The 27,999-nt window shown below is 37.4% G+C and overlaps 2 protein-coding genes across 3 annotated transcripts in view; both read right to left on the bottom strand.

Annotated features, from left to right (window-relative positions):
- The window catches only part of gabrb2a (gamma-aminobutyric acid type A receptor subunit beta2a), a 73,505-nt gene extending 72,803 nt beyond the window's left edge, over positions 1–702 (bottom strand). Inside the window, exons 1-2 of one of the 2 annotated variants that reach the window (XM_046860052.1) lie at positions 381–702; positions 154–242 (exon numbers count right to left, since the gene is read on the bottom strand). In XM_046860052.1, the coding sequence (XP_046716008.1) occupies positions 154–242; positions 381–541 (250 nt within the window). In that variant the 5' untranslated portion in view covers positions 542–702. The remainder of the gene's footprint in view (positions 1–153; positions 243–380) is intronic. The other variant, XM_046860051.1, reaches the window with a different exon arrangement.
- Positions 703–5,190: 4,488 nt separating this feature from the next.
- On the bottom strand, positions 5,191–27,960 carry gabra6a (gamma-aminobutyric acid type A receptor subunit alpha6a). The gene is made up of 10 exons (XM_046859401.1): positions 27,850–27,960; positions 26,904–27,016; positions 25,258–25,325; positions 24,013–24,233; positions 23,850–23,932; positions 23,608–23,751; positions 21,340–21,492; positions 18,564–18,811; positions 13,384–13,619; positions 5,191–5,509 (listed from the first exon to the last, which is right to left on the bottom strand). Exons 1-10 carry the CDS (start codon positions 27,882–27,884, stop codon positions 5,497–5,499), a joined length of 1,314 nt encoding a protein of 437 aa, XP_046715357.1. The 5' UTR covers positions 27,885–27,960; the 3' UTR covers positions 5,191–5,496.
- Between the last annotated feature and the right edge of the window lie 39 nt (positions 27,961–27,999).

The following is a 27,999-nucleotide window of genomic DNA, read 5'->3' on the forward strand; positions in this document are numbered from 1 at the left end:
TATTCTTCCAGGGCAGGATTGCGTAGAGCCTTGATGCTTTTTTTTGCGTGAGGATGAATTGACAAGGTTGCTACAAGTCATTGCACATCATGCACATCGTGCACATCATCACATGCATATTAAATGATCCGAACGCTCATTCTGATTTCTCACCTCCAAAATCCGGCCTTAGTCGGATATCGTATCCTTTCATCAGTCTGTCCACTGTGTCTTTCACTACAGGCATATTGCTGGGGTCTCTGCTGCGGGAGTTCAGACATAACGCAACGTTTATTTGACATTCTCCAGCAAACACAGACTCACACATTCAAAATCCAAAAAAAAAAAAATCATGTCCTTTTTTCCCCCATTTTTCCCTTTCTTTCCTTTTTTTTCTTTACCTTTGCGCGCACACAGCAGTCATGATGAACGGACATAACAAGAAGATGCATTGCGATTTCCTCATCCTCTCCATTGCAACAGTTTGGATGATTCTATTAGAGAAGATGTATTTTTTTGTCCTGATGGACCAAGCTGGAGGAAGACAGCGCGCGCCGCGCATCCAACTTCAGTCCCAGCCAGTGCAGTAAAGCCGAGCGCGACTCACACGCATGCGCACAAACGAGCCTCAAGATCAAAGAGTAGCCTCGCTACTGAGGAGAGTGGACACGTTACGTTTTGCTGTCGTACCGAAGCCACGCCCCCACGTGTGAATCTTCTGTGCGCTGGTTGGTCGGAGTTTGGCACTGGGCACCTCCGGGGAAACTTTATATTATCGATGGACTGTTGAGGAAATAAAGGCAGCTATAGTCAGTGGCAAGGATTTATATTTATCTTTGTGCTCAGGGGTGGATGCAGGCTGAGGGGCAGCAGCACCTACTTTGCATTTCACCGAATTTTCTTGCATGTACCTCAACTCATACTTATTGAAAGCCTATAGGGCACTGCATCTTGCGTTCTTCACCAGAGGAATACCTGTTATCACACTTCACATTTCCTTGTAATGTTGATTTAGGAGCACTTACAGTGCATTTTACCTGATTTTCTTGTAATGTACATAAACTCAAATGTATTGAAAGCCTATAGGGCACTGTATCATGCATTCTTCACTACAATGGAACCGTTATCACACTTCACATTTCCTTGTAATGTTGATTTAGGAGCACTTACAGTGTATTTTACCTGATTATCTTGTAATATACATAACTCAAATGTATTGAAAGCTTATAGGGCACTGTATCATACATTCTTCACTACAATGGAACCCGTTATCACACTTCACATTTTCTTGTAATGTTGATTTAGGAGCACCTACAGTGCATTTCACCTGATTTTCCTGTAATGTACATAAACTCAAATGTATTGAAAGCCTATAGGGCACTGCATCATGCCTTTTTCACCAGAGGAATACCCGTTATCACACTTAACATTTCCTTGTAATGTTGACTTAGGAGCACCTACAGTGCATTTTACCTGATTTTCTTGTAATGTACATAAACTCAAATGTATTGAAAGCCTATAGGGCACTGTATCATGCATTCTTCACTACAATGGAACCCGTTATCACACTGCACAATGCCTTGAAATGTTGATTTAGGAGCACTTACAGTGTATTCCACCTGATTATCTTGTAATATACATAACTCAAATGTATTGAAAGCCTATAGGGCACTGTATCATGCATTCTTCACTACAATGGAACCCGTTATCACACTTCACATTTCCTTGTAATGTTGATTTAGGAGCACTTACAGTGTATTTTACCTGATTATCTTGTAATATACATAACTCAAATGTATTGAAAGCCTATAGGGCACTGTATCATGCATTCTTCACTACAATGGAACCCGTTATCACACTTCACATTTTTCTTTGTAATGTTGATTTAGGAGCACTTACAGTGCATCTCACCTGATTTTCCTGTAATGTACATTAACTTGCACGTATTGAAAGCCTATAGGGCACTGTATCATGCATCTTTCACTAGATTGGAGCCCGTTATCACACTTCACATTTCCTTGTAATGTTGATTTAGGAGCATTTACAGTGCATGTCACCTCATTGTCTTATAGTACATTAGCTTATAGGGCACTTATTTGCTCTGTTGGAAGAGAACCATTTTGACGCTTTATTACTTTTCCTCACAAATAAAGTACCTCCTATAGGGCACAGCTTTGCATGGTCTCTACTGGAAGAGCGAACATTCCGACCTTGACTCACATGTAATAAAAGCCTATAGGGCACTGCATCATGCGTTCTTTACCAGAAGGGCACCTGTTACACACTCAATTTTTCCTTGTCTTTATGGAAACCCTATAGGGCACTGCATCATGTGTTCTTCATTGGAAGACACCTGTTAATACACTTCATGTCTCTTTGTTATATGTAAACCCTAAGTGTCACTCCAGCATGTGGTCTGTACCAGAAGGGAACCCATTTTGACACTTCATCCTGCTTCCTTGTATCTGTGGAAGGCCTAAGGGGCACTGCAGCATGTATTTTCTACCAGAAGGGCACCATTATTACAATGTATGTCTTCTTGTATTTATGGAAACCCTATAGGTACTGCAACATGTGTTCTTCAATGGAAGGGCACACTATTAAAATTCACAATCTTTTCTTGTATTTATCGAAACCCTTAGAGGCACTGCAGCTTGTGATCTCCACTGAATGGGCACACATTATCAAAATTAATTATGTTTTCTTATTGTATATCTGGAAATCCTAAAGGACACTGCAATATGTGTTCTCTACTGGAAGGGCTCCCATTATGACACTTCATTTTGTTTCTTTGTATTTACGAAAATCCTGCGGCAATTTACAATTTTTCCTCACACATAGATATTTCCTCTAGGGCAAGGATTCATATATTCTCAACTGAAATAGCACCTACTGAGCAACTCAGCACATACTTATGTATGTGGGTGCACCCTTTTGGGCAGTGCATCTTATTTCCACCATCGAAAGGTTACCTTTTATGGCACTTTAGCATGTTTACTCATTCACAGATACACCTTATAGGGCACTGCATCAAATTTCTTTGTACTGGACGGTCTAAAGGGCATAATCCTGTGAATTTTATTATAGTTTTCAGATTTGAAGGCCAAACAATATCAAGTTATGATGTGGGCGCTTTCACTTTCACCAAATCTAGTGACGAAGATGCAGCACCTACTACCTCCGTGACATTTTTTGTTAATGAGACAGATTAACCAATGTATTAGCCTTCAAGAACAAGAGCTAAACGCTGACCAATCAGAATATGTCGGTTTAATCAGGGGCATGGTTTTGAGTAAATGAGGGTGTATGAAATTGAACATGAACTGGAACACCAGTTTTGCAGAGGGTAAAAAAACCAAGAGAGAATTAGGTAAAGGCGCTCGCTATGAGAGTTCGAACGGAACACTGCACAGCAATTAAAATCATGCGCAATGCAAAAAAACATGCCACAGCTACAGCAACAGCTAAATACGTTTTTAATAACTGATGGGGGAAAAAGAACAGGATAAAGGTCACAAGTTAATAGTGAAAAGGAAAAGTTAAACATGGTATAAAAATGAGTTGATAATAATATTAAAAACGACAGTGGCACATATTGAACATGGCAATTGGCCATAATGAACAGTCTCAATATGATTCCAAATCACATATTCAGTTATTCTACCAGGAGTAATTATTTTTAGTAAATTACCTAGTTTGTGTGACTGCAACTGTCATATCTACTGTCATGATAAATGCTTACGTTCATACTGAACTCACTGAACAAGAACGAGTTAGATAAGCCTATTGGAGTCAAGCAAACCTACCAAATACCAATACTGTTGATTTATTGATGAGGTAAAATTTCACCCATTACTTTATTGTAAGACACAAAGATATTTCATTTACAATCAATTTTGCAATTCGAAAATTTGCTTTTTTCATATTATGCAGGACTGAGTGTGTTCTGACCTTCTGTGCTAATCGAGAGTACACATGTATAGTATTATTTGTAAAGCAGGACTCATTTGAGAACATAAATAAATAGATTAAAAAAATGTAAAGAAAGTATAAGTATTATTTTTGGTCCCTGATGTACAGATAATGTTCATCAGACCTTAAATATTTTATAAGGTTTAAATAAGTCTAAGTTTGAAATCTCTACTCCATTCACTTCTTTAAAAAAAAATAAAAAATAAAAAATAACAGCTTGTAAATTTAAAGCTTGCTGCTGTGTGTATAATGGTGTATATAACTCAATCAAAACAAAAGCCTTTCCCTATACTATATAAACAAAATCCCTGGGATACCCGACTTTTCCAGAGATATAAGGTTCTTCCTCAAATTGCTACCACAATGTCTGAGGTGCACAACTGTATAGGATGTCTTTGGATTATTTAGATCTTCCCTTCACTTGAACTAAAAGAACCAAACCTGTTCCAGGAGACAATGCCCCTATGAACAAAGCTCCATGAAGATATTTTCTTCATGGGTTGGAGTGGAAGATCTTGAGTGTCCTGCTATAGAGCTATCACCTTTGGGATGAATGTGAACACTGACCGCACCCCAGGCCTCCTCACCTCAACCTACATCAGTACCTGACGTGGCTGAATATTCAAAATCTCCACAAGAACACTCCTAAATCTAGGGGAACATCATTCCAGAAGAGTGAAGGATATTATATAAGCAAATGGTGACCAAATGAGGAATGGGATGTTCAGAAAGCTCATATGAATGTTATGGTCAGGTGTCCACAAACTTTCCATCTAGTGTATCTTACACTCTCATAGTCAAAATGTAGGCGGAGCTGAAGGTCTATTAGAGCCGAAACAAGTCACACTTATTGCAATGCTAATATTCTGAATCACATTCTTTTTGATGATCTCTAAAATAAGAGATTTCTCTTCTTTGAGAAATGTGTAGAATTAGGACATGCAGGAATCAAAATTCTCTTTCTCTCTCTCTCACACACACACACACACTCTCTCTCTCTCTCTCTCTCTCTCTCTCTCTCTCTCTCTCTCTCTTTTTTTTCTGTCTTTGAGATTTTGTTTTTTCTGTACAGGATAGAAAAAGCTTTGAAGCTGCTGAAGAAAATATGAACCCCTGCTTTTTTTCTTCATCCAGTGCTCTGAGGTCTGGCTCTCTAGAGAACGATATGAAAGCACTGTTTCAATGTTGCATCACCAATTAGGGCTAGGATTAGATCATCAATGTTTTTGTGTGTGTGTGTGTGTGTGTGTGTGTGTGTGTGTGTGTGTGTGTGTGGCTCACTCAGCCACAGAAGCAGGACACATTTCTCCATGCACAGGGTTAAAAATCCAGCAGAGAGGGAACATGGGGCATGGGTGTGATCACAGACCCATATGGGTGACAGAATACACACACTCGTCAAGCTGTCACACAGGCCTGTGCTCTATCAGACGTCATCAGACCTCAGAGACAGGAGAGGAGAGCGGAACAGAAAGAGTCGAAGGGAAGAGCGAAGGAAAATTGAGAGCCACAGATATTCTTCTGCACGCCGCACACTGGAGAAACTCAGTCCATCTCCCTGTAGAGATAAAACACACAAAAGACACAAACACAAGATGAGCAAAGATTACGTCTCTCAGAGAGAGCGCCGGCTCGTCGCCTGCAACCGTGACGTCAGTGATTAATGTTTGATGAAAATCATTTGTTCTCGGTGTGAAATCATGCCCTGATGGTGTACTGTGAGAAAGAGAGAGAGAGAGAGAGAGAGAGAGAGAGAGAGAGAGAGAGAGAGAGAGAGAGAGAAATCTTGTGCATTGCCTTTCGGAATAATGTCAGTCCTGCTGCTGTGCCATTTTGTCGAAGCTGCAACAAACCTCAAACCAGACTGCATACAAAAAACAACAGTGCTATTGTGAATATCTGCTACTCTTTCTACTTTCTAAAAATCAACTGTAGAATTGTAGTTCATTTGTCATTCAGGTGGTACCCTCAAGCGTATATTTTTACCTTTGGTGTACACGTTTTACCTAGAAAAGAGCATACTGTGTACCTAAGTAGTACTCTAAATGCTAATTCAAGCAACATTTATTTACCGTGAATTATTTCTAAAGGTACTACAAGCGTAGTGTGTAAATGATACACACTAGAGATACAAAAAGCTGTGGATGCTTTAAAGCAGCGGTTCCCCAACCATTTTTGCGCCACGGACCGGTTTAATGTCAGACAATATTTTCATGGACCGGCTTTTAAGGTATGGCGGATAAATACAACAAAATAAAATGATACGACCGGCATAAAAACTGGTATTTTCTAAATATAATAATAAACATGAATCCACTGTGTTGTTGTTTGTTAATTTTGCTCGCTTGGGGGTTTGAATTTAGCGGTAATGTATTATGTGTTAGCAGCCGGAGCCCCTTTAAGAAGGTAGAGGATGGAGGAAAGACATGTGACCGAGGCATCATGACATGTATCAAGAGTGAGTCATAGACAGATGTGGTAGAGAGAATCCGGTCATTTTCCAAAATAAAACATTGTTCAGAAACAGATAATAAATAAAACGGAAATAATGTAAGTTATGTATTGACCCATGGACCGGTGCCAGTCCGTGGCCTGGGGGGGTTGGGGACCACTGCTTTAAGGTACACTAAAAATATACTGAGAATGCATTGTGCATTGTTGTTTTTTAAGGTTAGACCGATCGACCAATCGAATCCACAGAAAATCCAACATACAGCATATTTTATTGTACAATAATTATAGGCATAGTCAAAGTTTATCATCAATAATAGTATAAGCATGGTAGTAGTAGTAGTATGAGTAGTATGGATGGTAAGATTCACTGATTTGCATCTGTGCATCGGCATAAAAGTTAGCATTTGTACAACGATGCATCTTGTTTAACATATGAATAAAAATTTAATATAAATTTATTTTTATATAATGATTAGAAGATGTGCTATACTTTTATTATTTATTTTTTATTAGAAAGTGACCAATAATTTGCATATTATATTTGATATGTAGATTTGTAGATACTGTATAAATTATTAAAGATATGTAGATACTAATTTGTATTAGATTTCTCCCTTAGCGAGCGCGTTCTCTCAGCACCACTGCTGCTACTTTAATATGACGTATCACAACACTACGGAGACCGAGGCGTGTCCTGAGAGTCATATAGAATACAGAATAACATGGCAGAGGTAGAGCTGCATCTTCCTGCAGACAGAACAAGAAAAATATGTCTAGGTTTTTTTTCACCTTTTTTCTTTGACACTACAAAGGCCTGTTTGTGAAAGGGTCATGCGTTAAAAGTAAATTGATGATTCGCTGTCTGTCTGAACGCAAACTATCTGTAACATATTGAATTGCGTAGCATCATATTTTCTCCATTGCATCGTATTGCATCGGATCGCATTGTGTCGAATTAAATGGAATTCGGCTCGCACTGCATCGTGATAGTGCTGAATCGTATCTCATCGCATCGGTAGCTGCTTCATATGCTTCTTATTATCTTTAACATATCATATCGCAGGCTATGCATCAAGATGAATATCACATCGGCCTCAGTTATGGAGATGCACATGCCTAATGAGTAGTGTTGATCATGTACTATGGTGTTTGGCTTTTAGACTATTCTTTTCCACAAAAATTGGGAAAATATTTTGGATTGTTTGCAGTGAGTTGCAGAAAACAGTTTGTGCTGTTTTACTGAGAAACACAACATTCAATTTCCTGTGTTTTGAAAACCACAATAGTGCAATCCAGGATTGAAGGTGAAATCTGACATTTTGGTTGAGATGATTTGAAGCTAGCAATTTGGAAATTCAGAATTCCAACAAGCCACCTTGACAAAAACAATCCTGAATGGACAAGGACTATACTGTATATGGCGAATGAATACAAACTCTTCTTTGGTTGGATCATTCAATAAAATGGATTTCGTTTACAGTCTCAGGGGATCCACAGCAGCAGCCTTCCTCTTTTGAGCTGATATTTCTTAACCTACCTTTAACTCTGTCTTTGCATATCCTGTATCTGATGTACCCTCTCTATTACATCCTTATTATTCTATTCGAGTCACTTTAGATAAACGTGTCTGCCAAACGGATAAATGTAACCGCATTATTTGCGGATAGTGCTGAAAACCGTCGATATGATTTGCCTCTCAGCTACACGTCCTTGAGTAGAGCTCTCACCTCATCCACGGAGAGAGCAAAGTCAGTCCCATCAGCTCTCCTGGATTTGCAGAGTCAGTCCTAAGGCGGTCATTAATTATTCATGTAATTACACAGACACTAGTTCTGGATGATGGGACACGCTTCTATTGTTTTAAGAAAACGTGAACTCACGGATAAGTTCCACAGATGAAATAAAGCAGTGCATGGCGATGGATGAAAAGGCATCAAAGAAAGCTGGAGTCACGTCAGCTTCCGAATTTTGGCTTTGATCTGAGGCAAAGTTCATGAAGTGGTGAAGTTTGTCAGAGTACTGATTTCAGTCCTCTGTTTAAGTTTCAAGTGAATAACTAGGGTAAGATATGCAGTGTGTGCAATTATATAAAATTATTGAAATTGGTGTGATAAAATGGTGGTTATCACCTCAAAGCTAATCATTTTCCTATTAAGATACAGGCTGAACCTATCTAGCAAAACTAGGTTTTTTCTTTTATCTGTTTAGTGCAGTGGCCAAGAATTACTAACTTTCGTTTTAATATACAGTAATCCCCCGCTTTACCGCGGTTGGAATCTCGCACCCCCTGGTTTACCGCCGAATTGCATTTGAAACATAAATCATTTGTTTGGCTGAATTTCCTGGTCTCTCGCGGATAGCACCATAGACCAAAACACTTATAGTGAATTGTTTTTATGGAGATTTATGACAGAATAATAAAATTTACTAAAAAAAATATATTTATTAAATATACAGTGAAGTAAAATGTGAATACAGTACAGTACTGTATACATAAAATAGCATTTTTAGGGTGTCGTTCGTTTATCGTGTTTTTTCATTTAGCGCAGGCGGTTTTGGAAACATAACAGGGGGTTACTGTATTTTTGTTCATAAATATGTATTAAATTATTCCCAATAGTCTATTCTATTCATTTCATAGCATGTGTATAGAAATTTTATCCAATCAGATTTCAGCCGATTTTAGCAAACTGCTTAAGCTCAAATATATATTCATATGGATTTTATAGATTTTTTTTTCAGTCCACAATGGCTGAAGAGGAAAAAACTATTGATTAGCCGTGGCATCATAATAATGGTATTGATTCACGTAAGACACCACTGAAGGACTAGGTGTGAAATGGCATACCAAGGATTTACATTTATGTTTAACATTCATGTTAGTTCCGATTATCGCTTATAGGAGTTATAAACAGTAGTTTACTTACTAGGCACTCGTGTTTTTTCTTGAAATTTATAAGACAAATTAACGCAGCTTGTTATTTTACCAAGTATTCAAGCGGTGATGTTGCCAAACTAAAATTTCCTGAGTTGTGAGGTTCAAGACTAAAACAGATTCCTTATCTGGGTATGGGTATGAGAATGTTGTTGCTATGGAAAGCTCAAATAAGTGCACCAAGGCTTTACCACTGTAGTGAGCAGAAAAGCATCTCAGAATGCTTACAACATTGAACATCAATAAGGCTACAACAGCAGAAGGCCACATCAGGATTAACTAACGCCTGTTAGGAACATGGTCCATAATGCCATGTGACCTCAGTGCAGGCTGGTGGGGGTGGTGTACTGATGTGGGGAATCATTTCTTGCTACACTGGATAGTTGGTAATCATTTCTCCAACAATCAGCAGTTTGTGAAACACTCAAACATAAACCAACATGTCTGGCACCAACAACCATGCCTCAATCAAAGAAGTCCCTCATTCTGATGTTTCATATGAACATAAGCTGAAGCTCCTGGCTAGTATCTGCATGGAGTTCATAATAAAGAGGCTGGTGAGTCTATGTATCATGTGTTTCATACAAAAATAGCCCATTGTCACATGGGGAAAAACAAGGACACACAGTTGATGTGAAGGAGAATCTTTGCAGGGCATCTTGCTGCTTTTTTTGGCCTGTGCTAATCTTCATAACCTGGCTGAACACTGGCGTGGCTGGAGTGAATTATACTGTACGTTATTAATTAAAGCCTGTCCTTGTTCAGTTTAAACACTGTGTTTAGAGACCAATCCTTAACAATATTTCTAGTTATAATAAATTATATATTCCCTGTATGACATAATTCTAGGTGGGTTTGGATTGGTTAATTAGTGAAATAAATGTTACTCAGATGACAAAAATGTGTTGCATCTATGTGAGATGGCGGCATCACCCACTAAACAAATGAAATGCCATTTTATTTTTAAAACCCTCCCATTACCTTTTGAATTAAAGGGAACAAAATGTTCTCCTCATGAACCGTAAACTACAATAACACTGTGTTTATTGTACAAAAAAGGGAGGATTATTACAGTTTTATTCATTGAATCCACCAATTTCTCCATATTATACAATAATATGTAGCCACCTAACCTGCATTGGAATGATTTTCTCAGCTGGTCCACTTGTTAGTCAAGCTCAAAAGAAAGCTGTGCTCTAAAATTAGGCATGCTTGAGGAAAAAGAAAAGGGATGTAACAGAATATGAATATATTATCTGGAATGAACAAAATATCTGTCCTACAAAGTTTTTGGTTGATTATCACTATAAGTAGTTTCCATTAGAAGCATGGAGAAGTTTAGGAGAGATGCAGTGGAGGTTTTAACCAGATTGTTCAACAAGATTTTGGAAGGTGAGAGGATGCCTGAGTGTGCTGGTACCGATCTTTAAGCATAAGGGAGATGTGCAGACCTGCAGTAACTACAGGGGAATTAAGTTGATCAGTCACACCATGAAGTTATAGGAAAGAGTAGTGGAAGCCAGACTGAGAGAAGATGTGATCATCTGTGAGCAGCAGTATGGTTTCATGCCGAAGAAGAGCACCACAGACACATTATTTGCTTTGAGAATGTTGCTGGAGAAGTATAGAGAAGGTCAGAAGGAGTTGCATTGTGTGTTTGTGGATTAAAAGAAAGCATACGACAGGGTGGAGAGAGGAGTTGTGGTATTGTATGAGGAAGTCAGGTGTGTCAGAGAAGTATGTGGGGGTGGTGCAGGACATGTATGGGGACAGTGTGACAGTGGGATAGTGAAGTGTGCAGTAGGAACAACAGACTGGTTTAAGGTGGAAGTTGGACTGCATCAAGGATCGGTTTTGAGCCCTTTCCTGTTTGCAGTGGTGATGGACTTACAGGTTGAGAAGAGCCTGGAGAGGTGGAGATACGTGCTGGTAAGGAGGGGAATGAAAGTCAGACAGAGTACATGTGTGTGAATAAGAGGGAGGGCAGTGGAGTGATGCGGTTACAGGGAGAAGAGGTGAAGAATGTGGAAGAGTTTAGCTACCTGGAGTCAACAGTGCAAAGTAATGGAGAGTGTGTTAGAGAAGTGAAGAAAAGAGTACAGGCAGGGTGGAGTGGGTGGAGAAGAGTGATAGCAGGAGTGATTTGTAATAGAAGAGTATCTGAAAGAGTAAAAGGGAAAGTTTATAGGACTGTGATGAGACCTGTGATGCTGTATGGATTAGAAACAGTGGCATTGAGTAAAAGACAGGAGGTGGAGCTGGAGGTAGCAGAGCTGAAGATGTTAAGGTTTTCGTTGAGAGTGACAACGATGGACAAGATTATAAATGAGTTTATTAAAGGGACAGCACATGTAGGACATTTTGGAGACAAGGTGAGGGAAGTGAGATTGAGATGGTTTGGACATGTACAGAGGAGGGACATGGGGTATATCAGTAGGAGAATGCTGAGGATGGAGCCACCAGGAAGGAGTAAAAGAGGAAGACCAAGAAGGAGGTTTATGGATGTGGTGAGAGAAGACATGCAGGTAGTTGGTTCAAAGGAGGCAGATGTAGAGGACAGAGTAGTGTGGAGAGGGATGATCTACTGTGGTGCCCCCTAACAGGAGCAGCCGAAAGAAGAAAAAGACAGTCATAAATGCATTATATTTCCAAAAGTATTGGATCACTTTTAAAATAGTCCCTTTGCACAGCATTAGAGCGCTCCCAGTGTTCCTGCTACTGGAACGTGTCCTGAAAGTCTTCTTTTGCAATGGTGTCAAAACGGTGACCTTTGAGCTGGATCTTTATCTTTGGGAAAAGGGCAATTTCGCAGGAGGCAAATTTGGTGAGTAGGGTGGGTGCGGAACTGAGATCATGTTGTTTCCGGTGAACATGTGTGGAGAGTTCGGTGACGCACGCGAGTGTGCACGGGGTCAGAATTGCAGACGTGGTAACGCATATTGTCAGAATAGAACCAGCTTCACAGCTCCTGATGTACACAGAACGATGGCTTTTGGCACACTGACTTATGAGGGTCGGTTCTCCCTGTGACTGTGCAGGCAGCCTTGTGCTGCCATCTAGTGGCGTGCCAAAACCAGTCTCAAAACTTACCACCTCATATCCCACCATACTAATATGCAAATAAACCCAAAACTGAAGCAAAACAGATAAGATATTAGATAGCTATGGTTTTATTTATAGGCAACTGTTCTTTGGTCACTGTCTTGAAACTAGCTAAATAATTAAAATTCTGAAAAATTTTGGAAAATTCTTTAGAGTGCATTGATGAAATTGCGTAACAGATAAAGGACATTATCTTTGGACTTGTAATGAACAATAACAAAGACGACTTTCTTGTTAATAATATACTTCTGTTGGGAAAGTTTTATATACACAAATCAAAATACTTGAAATTGAAATCAACGTTTTTTTGCATTTTATAATGAATTTCTTTCTTTCTTTCACAAAAGCCCTTAAAGTGATTAAAAAGAGAAATGCAATAAATCTTTTGACATTTATAGAAAAATGTGATTTACAGAATAAACCATAGCCCTGTTAATTTTAATCCTTTTTTAATTTCATTTTATTGTTATTATTATTATTATTATTATTATACATTTTATTTATTTATCTATTTTTTTCCTCTTACCCCTAAATATATGTGTATATATCTGTATTTTCATGCACCTGTTCTGTGTATTCTAATGTAAATTGTACTTGTTATTGCCACGTTGTTTGTATATGGCTAATTGATTATTACAAACATAAATAAATAAAAAAAATAAAAAAAAGACTAGTACTTCCTGTATATCTTGAATGACAGGTGTCTCGTTCTAATGATCCGTAAGTGTTCCATTCACAAACTATACCTACCTTTTCCGGTTTGTCTAAATTGTGTGTTTTCTGATTTGTTATTTTGTTTTTGGATTTGTTAGTGTTTTCTAATTTGTTCATTTGTTTTCTGTTTCGTTAAGCACTTTAAATCCAAATATATATAAATACACTGATAGTTGGAGCAATCAACAGATACTAATAGAAATACTAGCATTATTGAACAACCATACCTTAATTTCTCCACGGCCTCCTTGCTGAGGTAAATGTACCAGTACATGATGTTAAAGAGCGCGAATGCGAGTGGGAACAGCACACGAGCGTACTGGTCAATGACACTGGGGCCAGCCAGCGCAATGTTGGGTGGGACGGCTGAACCCTGCTGAAGGAAGATGGGCAGGCGCATTTTGGGGGCTTCCGAAGCGGAGTTCATCCTTCTCCTTTGTCCTGTGCTTGTGTCAGATATCGTCTAGGAGAAGAGGAAAAAATGTTGAGATGTCAACAACATTAATAGGAGAATATTACTTATGTGTCTGATCCTATTTACTTCCTGGTTTGCACCATTTAAGAACATGTTAATTCCTTGTTGTAAAGTTTTTTCTGTATTGTACTCAAGGTTTATAGTGCTGGATTGATTGCTCTTTTATTGATTACATGTGATATTATTGTGTTTGACCATTGCTTGGCAAGTGATTTTGAATTGTACACATCTTCAAGAACCGTCCATTTACCCTCTCTAAGGCTAACAAAGACACAGTGGTCAGAACCGAAATCTTAAATTTGGACAGTTTTCTATTGATCTAATGTCCAGTCTTCATGTTTTTTGGACCAAGCAGGTCCCTTTTGCTTGTTTTTTTTTTTCCAAAGTAATGGTGTCTTTGATGCAATTCGAGTAAGGCCTTACTCCCAGTTTCCTCTGAACAGTGGCTGTTGAAATATGTCTAGCACTTGAATTCTGAGAAGTATTTATGTAATTTGGTGTTTTTTGAGGATTGTAATTCTAATAAACTTATCCGCTGCAGCAGAGGTAGCTCTTGGTCTTCTTTTTCTAGGATGGTCCTCATGAGATCCTGTTTCATCATAATGTTTGATGGTTTTGGCGACTACATTTTGGGATACATATAATTTTCTTTATATTTTTCAGACCTTTGACCGACCTTGATTTCTTGAAGCAATGATGGAGTGTCTTTTCTCTTTACTTTACTGAGTGTTCCTTGCCATAATATGGTTGTGTACAGTAGTTGTTGTAGCACTACTCATCGTTTCCTCTAGTTGACAACTGATTATCTAAAGCACATAAAAAATCTCTTTTTCTTGACAAGGTATACATGTTTACTGAAAACCATTCCAGGTGACTACCTCGTGAATCTGAGGAGAGAATGCCATGAGTTTGCAAAGCTAGCATCAAAGCTAAATGTATCTTTTTTGGACAATCTCAAATATAAACAATATTTTGGGTTGTTTAACACTTTTTTGTTTACTACATAATTCCATAATTTAACTCTCTTCAGTATTAATTGACAATGTTGAAAATATATATTTTTTAATCACTGAAGGAGAAGATGTGTCCAAACTTCTGTCTGGTACTTTATGTTCTTTAGAATGTTTAGTCCTTATGTGTAGAGATGAAACTGTATCGTTGCATCAGTTTGTAAAAACAAAAATGGCATCTATTGTTAGTTTTTTTATGTAGCTTCAAACAGATTATATAATTAATAATTTTGAATGATGCTGTTATCCATTACTTTGTTTCTACTGCTTGAAGCATTAATTAGCTATTTAACAATAGGCTAATCAGGAGTAATGTGGCTAAGCAGGTTAGCAATTATTCACTTTTCTTAGCAACACTGGCTACTATCAGGCAGTATTAAACATTATTACAATTCAATTCCAATTTATTCCTTCAGCACTTTTAACAATTGACAATTTCAGTTTTTGTAGATATGTGATGTTTAAGCTGTACAAAGTTTGCACCTTACATTTTTTTCTGAATAAAATTTTCCATTTAATGTGTTACTGTATGTAAATAAAAAAAAAAAAAAGAAAAAAAAAAAAAAAAAGAGAAACTCCATGAGCTTGGTACAATTCTCATATTTAAAAATAATGTGTTACACAGATCAGGTTCAGGGACTAACCAGGGACTAACTCCTTATAAGAGCATTTATTAACAGAACTTATTTGTGGGAATCTGGGAAACGAAATTGAGGTATTAGTGGGTATTTTAGAGTTTTAATGAAAACATCAACATTGTCCAAGCCCAGATATTACAGCCTTCACCCTCACCTGACTCCTAGCACACCTGCTTCTTGCAAAAATTTGGACACACAAACACAAACACACAAACTTACTTTGGATGGTTTTCTGTGTAAGCCTTGTTTGCCCTATTGTTTCCCTGGTTTTGACCCTTTTTTTTTGGATGTGAATGTTTTTTTTCTATATTGCCGTTTGCATGAAGATCTTCCTGTTGCTGTTTGCATGAGATTTAAATCAAAGCTAAAAAGAGGTCAGTGCCCCTCTACCTCAGAGTACTTATCTTACCCCGCAGTGCATTACACACTCTCCAATCCTCAACCATTGCTCGACTGGTCCCATCATCTCTCAGGGTACAAGGAAGACATGCTTCCAGATTCTTCTCTGTTCTGCCTGAACAGCTGATTCACTAGCAGTCTTCAAAAATTGTACTAAAGACTTACCTCTTCCAAAGCTTCTTAAATTAGCACATCTTTCGATATAAAAAACGAAAAATGATATATATCAAACTATATTCATTCCCCACACAGTTTTAGATGGTATTATTCACAGTCTGTGACCTACTGACACAACATTAAAATATATTTATTGATAAAGACTTCAAAGCACTTTTGTAAGTCGCTCTGGATAAGAGGGTCTGCCAAATGCCATACATGCAAATGGCTTGATCTACCACATGTTTTCGACCACAGTACTACCTCAATCCGATTTGAATACAGATCAACCTCATGCATTTATACATCTACCTGCCTCTAATTCATGATAGACCCTATACAATCACACCCATGTAATTTAGCAGTGACCAAAAAAACCTGTCTGTACATACTCTTGGCCTCTTTTTGATCAGATTCATCATCCCAAACAGGCTGGAGACCCCAATGTTTCTCTTTATGCTCTGAATGGAAACGGCTTCCTTTATAATAAAGTGTTAACTTCCACCTTCTTGTTCACCCTCTATTGAGATCCTTAACAATAGAAAGTGTTTGTGAGGCTTCAGAATCATATCTGTTGCTGTGTATTTTGAAACAGGTATTACAATTCAGAGTTAAAAATCACCTGAGCAACAGAAAAATCTAGAGCAGGATCGCCAAAATATATGCATTTTATACACACAGCCCCTTTTCCCTCGTCCAGGATGCATCAGAAAGAAGGAACAGGGGAGTCATAGCATCTCAGGTAGGAGAGATTACAGAAAAGTCATGCAGCGTGCTTCTAATATGGTCGCTATTTTTAAAATGCCAGGCGTGAGCCGGTCACACGGGAGACGTTCTCTGGAGACGGTGCGTGCTTGTGCTATTAGCATATCCGGCTCAGTGCTGCAGATACACACCGTGCATGTGCTCATCCTTTTACAATCCACACAGGAGTGTCTTACAGATCATCCACTAAATTAATTTAGTTTCTCCTATGCAGCACATTTGACACGGCTTCGGGCCTACCCTGTGGCACGGTTCACAAACAAACAAAATGTACGGGCCAGAAGGCGGTGACCTCCTTGCGAGTGCTGGCTCGTCTTGGTGCTCCTTCCTCACGCCTGTGCCACAATGCTGGTGCCCTGCCACCGTAACCTTTGGATCACTCGCTAGGGGTTCAAGCCCAGATGTCTATGAAGCTGTTCTCAGGCAATACGAGCTGTGAGCGTTATAAATAAATTGAATTATTAAAATATTGCTTTCACATCTGCCGCTGTCAGTGTGGGTTAGTCTACTGTGTATGTGTGCAAAGCTTTTAACATCACCCAGGGAGTAGAAGCAAGTCGGTGTTACAGCATTTTGTCTTCAGCTTGATGTTATGTCACTCAGTTCAGAGTAGTGAAACATCTACAGCATCTCCACTGGTCTTGACACCTGTGCTTAATACTTTTTTCTCATTATTTATTCATTTTTTTCATTTTAATACACACGATGGATATGTTGTCTGTCCGTCTTGCACTGTTTGCACCAGGTTGCACACGATGCACTTTATGTGGCGATGACAATTAAGTCATCAGCCCTGTGTTTCCAGTTGTGTAGCTTGATGTTGTAAATGTAGCACCAGGGTTCCTGGAGGAACGTTGTTTTATTTCACTGTGTACTGCGTCAGCTATATACGGTTGAAATGACAATAAAAGCTTCTTGACTTGAATTGATGTTGTAATATGTTGTAGTATGTTGTAGCTCAGGCCCATATACAAATGAAACATCAAAGAACCATGAAATTTATATATACATTATATATAAATTTCAGGTAAATACCTACTATTATTGATATATTTTTTACCTGAATGTCATTAAATTGCTCTGGATGTGTCCTTAAACCAATTTAATAATGAATACCGTGAACAAAAATGCACCAACCAGAGGCACTAAAATGGGGTATGTAGTATATGCAGTGTATAGGGGCGTTGGAAAATGCTGGGGTTGGGGGACGCCGATGCAGCTAGTGAATTCATTCTTGTATTTACACCTCTTTTTTTTCAGAGGGGGGGCAGGGCATCAACCAGGATCTTGTTTTACCCCCGTGCAAATGTGCAGTTTCACCCCTGGCACCAATCAGCTAGTTTTACTAGAAAGTCCTTTTTTTTTAAATATATAATAGCTGCAAAAACCTTCACATTTAAACCCTTTGGTTCTCAAAAAATAATTTTTTTTACATTAAAAACAATATCGTATTAGAATAAGTATTAATGTAAACCTTTGATCTGAATTGCTGAATAAATTAATTACCGAATAAATGAATAAATAAATAAATAAATAAATAAATAAATAAATAAATAAATAAATCTATTAAATAAATCTTGTTTGGGCATTTATTTCTGCATTTGTTCGTTTATTTGTTCACTCATTGATTCATTCATTTATTTACGTCATTAAAGTGCTTTTCATCCTCCGTAATTCTAACTGCAAATCTAATACAACTAAAGAAAGTGTTCATGTGATATGAACGTCGTCTCAAACCACTTTGTGTTCCTCTGGATTGAAAGATCAGCAATAAAAAAAGCCCTAATGGTTCCCATGAACAAATATGATGATACATATGATCTGTCTGATGCCCCTGATATTTGAATAGTTGAATTATGTTATTAAATAATATTTTCTTCCTGCAAGCACTCAAAGTTCTCATATTATCCTGACGTATCATTTGTAAGTATGACACAGCATTAATGTAGGATTGCGGTATTTACCGATTCGTCTTCATCGTCACTCCCTTCAGCGATGAACTCCAGCACGGACGCTCTGGAGAGTCGACGTCTCATCCTGTCGGCCTCCAGCGTGGCAAAGTAGTTGACGGCGGCAAACTCCACCAGGGCCGAGGCAACGAAGGCGAAGCAGACAGCGATAAACCAGTCCATGGCTGTAGCGTAGGCCACTTTGGGTAGAGATGATCGTGCGCTGATGCTTAGCGTGGTCATGGTGAGGACGGTGGTGACTCCTGTAGATCAGAGAGGGGTTACAGATGGCGTAAGTTAAGAGGATGTGAATGTATACTGTAAATATGTTAACAGGTGAAAACTAACTTGCCTACAGTCGCGGACAGTGAGGAAGTAAATGTAATTCTTTACTGTACTTAAGCTTTTTTGTGTATATGTACTGTACTGAAGTATTTCTATTTGGGTAGACTTTTACTTTCATTTCATTTCAAAATCAAATATCTTTTGTTTTACTCAACTACATTTTGTAAAATCAGTCGCTCCTTTTTTATTAATGAGCGGATAAAAGCTTAACTGGTCAATCACACAGCAATCCACCAATCAGGTTTTGAACTTGTTTTGATTGGCGCTTGGTGTATCTACTGATCACCAACACACAGTTCAGCATCAGTTCAACAGCAAGCAGAACATTTAGAGAGAAATAAATGATGAAGAAACTCCAGACTCGAATTCGCCACAACACCAGTGGCCTCATAGCATTGAAAGTAGCATTGAAAAAAAAATCAGTGTTTAACTCATGAATATCGTTCTATTAATAGATCCGTGTGCTGAGAGTCACATCAGAGTCTTTTCACACCAACTGAGTTGATTAAGTAAAGAATCATGTGATAGAAATGATAATAGGAACATTATAGCTATAATAAATCATAGTACTTTGTATATTTAAGTATATTTAAAGCTAAATACTGACGGCAAAGATTTATCTAGCTCGCTAGCTAGCTAGCTCGCTAGCTATCCTTATAAACATCGATACTCTGAGAAGTACTGTAAAAGGTCCACATTAAAATGTAAGAATGAAATTGTTCCTGGAAAGTGACACATACAGTACAAGCTCTTGCCTTGTCTGGATCTTCTCCAGCTAGCAGGTGAAATTTGGATTAAACATGTAACTAAAATCACTCGTTTGGCTCGGATTTGTAAACACCAGTCATTCTTCACACTTTCACTGCATCCTGTTAGTCTCAGGGCCAAATTCAGCTAAACAACATCTCGGTATCATTTTAATAAATTAAAGTACCTGAAGGTCTGTAAAGAATTTAAGCCAAGTACATCAAGCCAAGTTAAAAAATTAATAAAACTGTGTCAAAACTTTAGGGTCTTAAAAGATTGAAGCGTAAAAAAACAATTAATGGGTCAAAGAAACCTTAAGGAACCCTTTTTGTTTGTTTGTTTTGAGAATTAAGGATGAAAGAACTAGCACTGGACTTTTACAGCTGGTTAAAGCTACACATTAAATGAATATACAATTTATCAAGTGATTATCATCACCGTCATCAGTGTTTGTTCAGCGCAGACACACTTCCTGTACTGTATGTTCAGCTAATATGATGCTGGCAGGTGTATTGCTGACTATAAATTACTCCTTAGCATGTGTGTGTGTGTGTGTGTGTGTGTGTGTGTGTGTGTGTGTGTGTGTGTGTGTGTGTGTGTGTGTTTCTGGGAAAAGCTCCAGATTCACTACCACCTTAACCATGAGAAAGCACTTGACTATGGGTGAATGAAAGAGGATATTCATTAATATTTACTTTTTATATTTATATTTACTGTTTGTAAAAAAAAAAAAAAAGGAATTAAAGAAAGAAAGAAAGAAAGAAAGAAAGAAAGAAAGAAAGAAAGAAAGAAAGAAAGAAAGAAAGAAAGAAAATCGAACATGCCAAGATAAAAAATATTTTCTAATTCAAACTTTGATTTTGATTTCGATACACATGTTGATGATAATAATGATGAGGATGATGACTGCTATTTAGGTAATATTATTATTATTATTATTATTATTATTATTATTATTATTATTATTATTGTTATCATCAGCATCATCATCGTCGTTATTCTTATTACTAAGATTACTATTATTGTTAATAATATTCATTTATATTTATTCAAATGGTGTTTTTACTACTACGAAATGAATGCAATCAATTCTTCCACCTCTGACTTAAAGCTTGTGTGCTAAATGGACAGTGTTCTGATGCACGAACAGCACCCTCTGCAGGTCCGGAGGAGGAAGTCAAGCAAAAAACATTAACCTCAGTAGTATCTACAGGATCTTTTGTTTAATTTATATAGTTAACACTTTGTCCATTTTTAGGTCTCAGTTTAAGACACATGTCTGGCTTTAAAAAAAAAAAGGAAATTGTGATTTGGGAAACCTTACATGTGTTTTAATTTGTGTGAAATGTTTTGTGTGTGTATTTTGATTTTTCTTTAATTTTGTGAAGCACTTTGGGCAAGACATTAAAGTGTGCTTTATAAATCTATATATCTCCAAATATATATATATATATATATATATATATATATATATATATATATATATATATATATATATATATATATTAATAGCATGAAACAATAGTTTTTAAGATCAGATATTTGCTTTAAAATGACCCTTTAACCCAGGATAATGTGGGTTGAGATTTTGTTAGAGAGTTTTTAAAAAGATCACTAAGTGCACATGAATAATGTCAGTAATAATAAATGAAGCACTGTTACAGAAAAAAAATGCTAATCAGCACAAATGTTCTCCTACCAGCCACAGTGCGAGCAGGCACGGACTCCTTGTTGATCCAGAACGACACTTGGGACAGGACAACCACCATGATGAGAGGGATGTATGTTTGGATCAGATGATAACCAAGTTTCCTTTGGAGGAAGAAATGAACCATCTTGACAGAATATTGGCCTGAAAAAAAGCAGGAACGTTCCAGAACTACATGCAATGTAGATAAGATGTAAATATGTTTATTACTATTCACTAATGTATTTAAAAAAACAAAGGGAAAAGCACATGTTATACATTCGGCAGTGTGAATCATTAAATTGATTATAATTAAAAGATGATGAAGGGCATTTTTAATATAACAAAGTTTCACTATATATATATTTTTTTTTTACAAAATATATTGTTATATTGCATTATATAAATTGTACATGTATAAAAAAATAATATAAAAAAAATATATTTACAATTTTTACACTCCTGAAGGGGGGAAAAAAAGGGCCAAAACCAAAAATGTCTCGATTACAACAACAACAAAAAGAATAAGCAAGAATTAGCGAGAATTAAACAAATAAATAAAGTAACTTAGTATAGGATATCTTTTCCTTTTGATATCTTTAAATATAAAAGCCTTGTGTGTAAACATGCAGCGTTTAATAGACAAAATATTTACATTTTTCATCCAATTGAATTTAATCAAAAGTAAATCAGGCTAGCAAACGATGGCTCAAGAGGTCTGAGGAGAGCATATACTTCATTCCTGTTCATTTTCTGGCCTATGATTTGTTACTACAACCATTAAATGCTTCCTATTTTGCCATTTGGGGCTTTTTTTTACCCAGGAGTGTATGCCATAGAACAGATTGAAACACTGCATGTCTTGTAATCAGTTTCAGTACCTTGTGAAGATGGGGAAAGAAATGTTACACTGGGGTGCGGAGAAGGACAGCAGATCACTGTACGACCTTTCTGATTTGTTATCTAGACCACAGTCCTGCCTTTCAGGTTCATACCCGATCCTCTTGCTTTGCCGGGGTGATGTTGATGGCTTTTCAGTAGAAAGGACACTGATTTTTTGCCTATAAATCTTCCCCTAATAGGGTATCTATGGATTTAGAGCTTGCAATGGGCTTAATCTTTCTTTTCTTCTCTTTTTTTAATGACAGAGGACAACACAAATTAGCTCTGACTACTTAAACACCTCAGGCTGACACTCAGTCAAGCAGCTGATCATCAGTAGGGCAAATCCATCCGTTTTGTTTTTATCCAAAGTGGCACAAAGTACAGTCCAACTATACTGTGAATAGATCAAGAGTTCATACTGTACACACAGTACATACACACAGATTAGCACTGTTTAGTTATTTACAGTAAGGTCTTTATCTTTAGGGTTTTGGAGGACCCAGGCCTGTCCTTGGGCACAGTGTGAGAATACACTTTCAAAGGGATGCTACATACACATACGTCGTTAACATGCTCATTCAGTTTTATATCAATATTTATGTGGACAGCTAATCCACCTACCAGCATGGTTTTGGAAGGAAACCAAAAAAAAAAAAAAAAAAACCCCCACAGGTGACTCAAAGAGACACAAGAAGAACATGAGAAATGTATAGTGTTCAGGATTAAATGCATGATGTAGGTAGCGTCACCTTGAAGGCTTGGTTGCTTTCAAACTAAACCCCTTGGTACCCAGTCACTGTTTATTCATTTTGTATTTGCATTAATTAAATTTGCATGTTGCATTAAAATCATGCCACAGTGTATTTTCATCATTGTTGTCATCATCATTGTTATTCTTAATACTACCATTACTACTACTACTACTACTACTACTACTACTAATAATAATAATAATAATAATAATAATAATGCTTGGTAGCATTACAGTAAGTTAACCCTGCACAATTGGTTGCTTCCAAACTAAAGCCTTCATTATCCAATCACTGTATTTTGGTGTATTCATATTAAGGTCATGTCACACTGTATAGTATTTTCACTCAGATCTACATTTTTCAACTAGTGATGTATCTTCTAATGGAAAATTGTACCAAAACATATTTAACTGTTGTTTCAATGTTTGAAATGGGTATAAATACTTATTCATTGACATATATATTAAATTTGTTAATTCCCCGTTCTTCAATATTTGTAATTGTAGATCGTTAAAGTCGCGGTTTCCTTTCATACACCATAAAATATGGAAAATCTTAGATTGTGTGAATACAGGACTTATGCAAGCCAATGTTTGGTGTTATAACTTATGACCAACAGAACTATATATTTATTAATCGCTACCTGTGTTGCTCTTCAGTATTTTGCTGGAAAGCGTCTGTGAGATGAGATCGTACTGCAGTAAGTTGGAAGACTCCGGAGGGACGACCACAGACTTGTTCAGGCCTTTCCTCCACGTGTAAACAATCTCACTACTGGTGTAGGCATCTACATGAGGGCACAAAATGGCAGTAAAATTTTTTTTTTTTTAAATGAGAACGAACCCCTATAAGGATGTTGATTGTGATGACGATTGGAACACTGACAGCTTCCGAAGCTGAGAGGACAAATATGGCCATCCATGGGAAAGTCCATCAGCATCATGGGACACTCTGCATTTACAGTCAGCCTGAAAATAGACATTTGTATGCAGTGAAAATTAACGCATTCCTCTGAATTCTAGGAGATTTTTGTCCTGTACAGGAGTACCTCATGGTGTAGAGGACGGTGCCGTTCTGCATGATGCGAAACAGCTTGTTAGGCGTCGTCATGTTGTGAGCCATGGATTTCTTCGAGTTGTGGAAAAAAGTGTCTGGAGTCCAAATCTTGTCCACCATGCGGTTGTTTAAGCGCAGGATCTCGAAGGGACCGTTAAACGCCAGCCTCTCGTCCACCCACATTTGTCGGAAAAACATGTCCATGGTGAACTCCTGTGTGGCAGGAAACAATGCTGTAATGCTGAAAGGGCCTTCAACACTATATATATATATATATATATATATATATATATATATATATATATATATATATATATATATATATATATACACATACACACATACATATAGACAAGAGTATTGGGACACCAGCCATATGTGATTCATTCTCAAACTGTTCCACAAAGTTGGAAGCACACAATTGTAGAGGATGTCTTTGAAGACGGTAGCATTACATTTTCCTTTCACTTGAACTAGGAGACCCAAAACTGTTTCAACATGACAATATCCCTGTGCACAAAGCCAACTCCATGAAGATATGCTGCACATGGGTTGGTGTAAAAGATCCTACAGAGCTCTGACCTCAAGGATTGCACCCAAGGCCTTGTCACACTACATTTTACTAACTAATATTTTAGTTTACTAACACCCCTGTAGCTGAATGAGCCCAAATCTCTATAACCACACTATATAATCTAGTGGAACATCTTCCCAGAAGAGTGGAGGATATCATAACAGAAAAATGGCGACTAAATGTGAAAAAAAAAGCACATATATATTTTAAATGATCTGCTCCATAAATACAAGTTAGTTAATTAATCACCTAAATTTATGATACATTTAATCATTGGTTTAGTCATAGGCACAAATTAATGCTAAAATATAAGAATGTTGCCGTTTTTCACTTCTGGATGTCTCTTCATGGCTCTGGTTTTAATATTTACACACACACACACACATATATATAAAAAAAAAACAATTGTACAACTCATCTCTGACTTACATTTATACCCCTATCTGAAGTAACTTACATTAATCTCCTTTGTACAACTGAGCAGTTGAGTGTTAAGGGCCTTGCTCAAGGGCTCATCAGAGACGGCTTAGTGGTGCTGGGATTTAAATTCATGACCTTTCAATCAGGCGTCCAACATCTTAACCACTGATCTACCACTTGCCCTTAGGTGGGATCCAGACAATAATGTTCAATGTGAAAGAAGTATTAAGTTGAGTTTTTTACCATTTCGACATCTGATACGGGTCCAAAACTGGTGACAAATATATCTGTCTTGACTTCAGTGACTAAACCTAGAAAGACAATGAAAAATCAGCATTTAAAGACTAATAATCCAAACTGTACATAGCAGACATGACCAATCTACGGCTCAAACTTAATGATTAGTGATCTTTGATTTGGCCCACCAGGCCATATATGAGCCGTGGGGAAGGGGTGGGCTGGGGGTTGACATTTGGAAAAAACGTATGAAAAATAAGGATCAGCTTGATGTCTCTCATTAAAGGTCACTGTGTTAGGCATTGAACTTTATTGTAGAATAAATTGGATTTTTTTCGCATTGTACTATAGGTTTCCCTGAACTATATACTATATATTTATTTGTTAGTTTGTTTGGGGTCAACAGTGCAAAGTAATGGAGAGTGTGTTAGAGAAGTGAAGAAAAGAGTGCAGGCAGGGTGGAGTGGGTGGAGAAGAGTGATAGCAGGAGTGATTTGTGATAGAAGAGTATCTGTGAGAGTGAAAGGGAAAGTTTATAGGACTGTGGTGAGACCTGTGATGTTGTATGGATCAGAGACAGTGGCATTGAGTAAAAGACAGTAGGTGGAGCTGGAGGTAGCAGAACTGAAGATGTTGAGGTTTTCGTTGGGAGTGACGAGGATGGACAGGATTAGAAACGAGTTTATTAGAGGGACAGCACATGTAGGACGTTTTGGCGACAAGGTGAGGGAGGTGAGATTGAGATGGTTTGGACATGTGCAGAGGAGGGACATGAGTTATATTGGTAGAAGAATGCTGAGGATGGAGCCACCAGGAAGGAGGAAAAGAGGAAGACCAAGGAGGAGGTTTATGGATGTGGTGAGGGAAGACATGCAGGTAGTTGATGTGAAAGAGGCAGATGTAGAGGACAGAGGGGGTATGGAGACGGATGATCCGCTGTGGCGCCCCCTAATGGGAGCAGCTGAAATAAGATTTTTGTAATTTTGCATTTGTGATTAAAGAAGAACGTTTGCACGGACTCATTATTTTTTTTTTGTGACAATGTAAGAACATATTTTCCTGCATTATAGTTTGAAGGAAGGTAATACAGAATCTTGTTTCTGTACAATGTTTGGTATGATGCAACATTTCTTCTCGTTTCACAGTATTAATTTAACCTTTTTTAGGAAAACCTTTAGGCACCTCTGATATACTGTAATGGTGTAAGACAGTATACAGCACAAAAACTGGACTTTATTAGTTTAGCTTGTCATGTGTATACATCACATGTACTGGACACATGTAACATACATATATTTGGCTAAATCATATCAACTAAAAAAATCCCATTCATTCGGTTTTGGAAAATGATTAGACTGTGGAGAAACACAGAGCATAGAGTCAGCACTGATTTTAAAGTTCCTGCTTGGTCATGGTTTACTACTGAGTAATGGGGGAAAAAATAATTATGCACTGAATAAATGAGTGCATAATAAAGTTTATAGAGATATTGCATGCATTCAGAAAGACAAAAGACACTGAGATATAGAAATTTGACTCAAAGTAAAGAAATAGAAATAATAAAGAATAGAAAGCATTTAAATAAAATGCACAGATGTGATGGAGCTTATCGTAGGATTGAGTGGTTGTGACTGAGAAATAGAAAAACCCACCTCCTGATCCAGGCCTCAGTCGGTTGTCGTAGCCTTCAAGAAGCTGGTCCAGGATCCAGGTGATGTTTTCAGGACTTATTTCCTCATGTTGGTTTCCTATTACTTTCCCAATACTGAGGAACACATAAGTTTATAAAGCTTTTGCTCTCTCTCTCCTATATACTATATGGATGAAAGTATTAGGACAACCATATGTTTTTTCCCTCAAAGTGTTTCCCCAAAATTGAAGGCACACATTTGGACGTCTTTGGATGTAGGAGCATTAAATTATCCTTGACTTAAAACAAGGAGACCAAAATCTGTTCCAATATGACAATGTGCACAAAGCCAGCTCTGTGAAGATCTGATTTTCATTGGTTCAAGTGGAAGATCTTGAATGACCTGCTTTTGAGCTCTGACCTCAACCATATTGAACAAATATGAAATATGAATATAAATATGAACGCTGTCGGCACCCCAGACTTCCTCACCTCACCTTCATTCCCTGACTTTACCCCCCTCAGCTGAATAAGCAAAATTTCCTCAAACACACTACAAAAACTAGTGGAACATCTTCCCAGTAGTGTGGAAGTTATTATAATGGCAAATGGGGACTAAATGTGGAATGGGATGTTCATATATATATATATATATATATATATATATATATATATATATATATATATATATATATATATATATATATATATATGAACCTGAACCGAAACCCGAACTACAGCATATTACAGCGTATCCATAGTGCAGTAATACAATAAGAAAATAATAAGCAAACGTAAGCACAGGTGTCAGTACACACACAAGAAATGCTTAAAAAATAAAACAATAAATATTAAAATAGAACATTATAATAAATAAATATTTGTAAATAATTTCCAGTAAGGTTATAATTGTGTTAAAACTATGACGTTATGTACTTTTAAACTTAATTCAGTTTAATTCTACTCACCTGAGTAATAAATACATTCCGAATAATTTATCCATTTTGTCCAGAAGTCTTTAAGTGCTTACAGATGCCTCTAACAGCGAGAGAGAAAATCCATGACTTGGGTTTGAGACTCTTGTTGAGAGAGAGAGAGAGAGAGAGAGAGAGAGACAG

This window comes from Silurus meridionalis, chromosome 10 (genome assembly GCF_014805685.1).
Source record: "Silurus meridionalis isolate SWU-2019-XX chromosome 10, ASM1480568v1, whole genome shotgun sequence".
Taxonomy (NCBI): Eukaryota; Metazoa; Chordata; class Actinopteri; order Siluriformes; family Siluridae; genus Silurus; species Silurus meridionalis.

What these genes read in the sequence shown, in the direction of transcription:
- gabra6a (XM_046859401.1), bottom strand. Translation starts at nt 27,884, where the DNA reads ATGGATAAATTATTCGGAATGTATTTATTACTCAG. An exon ending in ACCGTCCTCTACACCATGAG is followed by an intron (nt 23,933 to 24,012) that starts GTACTCCTGTAC and finishes GTCTATTTTCAG; the next exon opens with GCTGACTGTAAATGCAGAGT. An exon ending in TCCTCTCAGCTTCGGAAGCT is followed by an intron (nt 23,752 to 23,849) that starts GTCAGTGTTCCA and finishes GCCCTCATGTAG; the next exon opens with ATGCCTACACCAGTAGTGAG.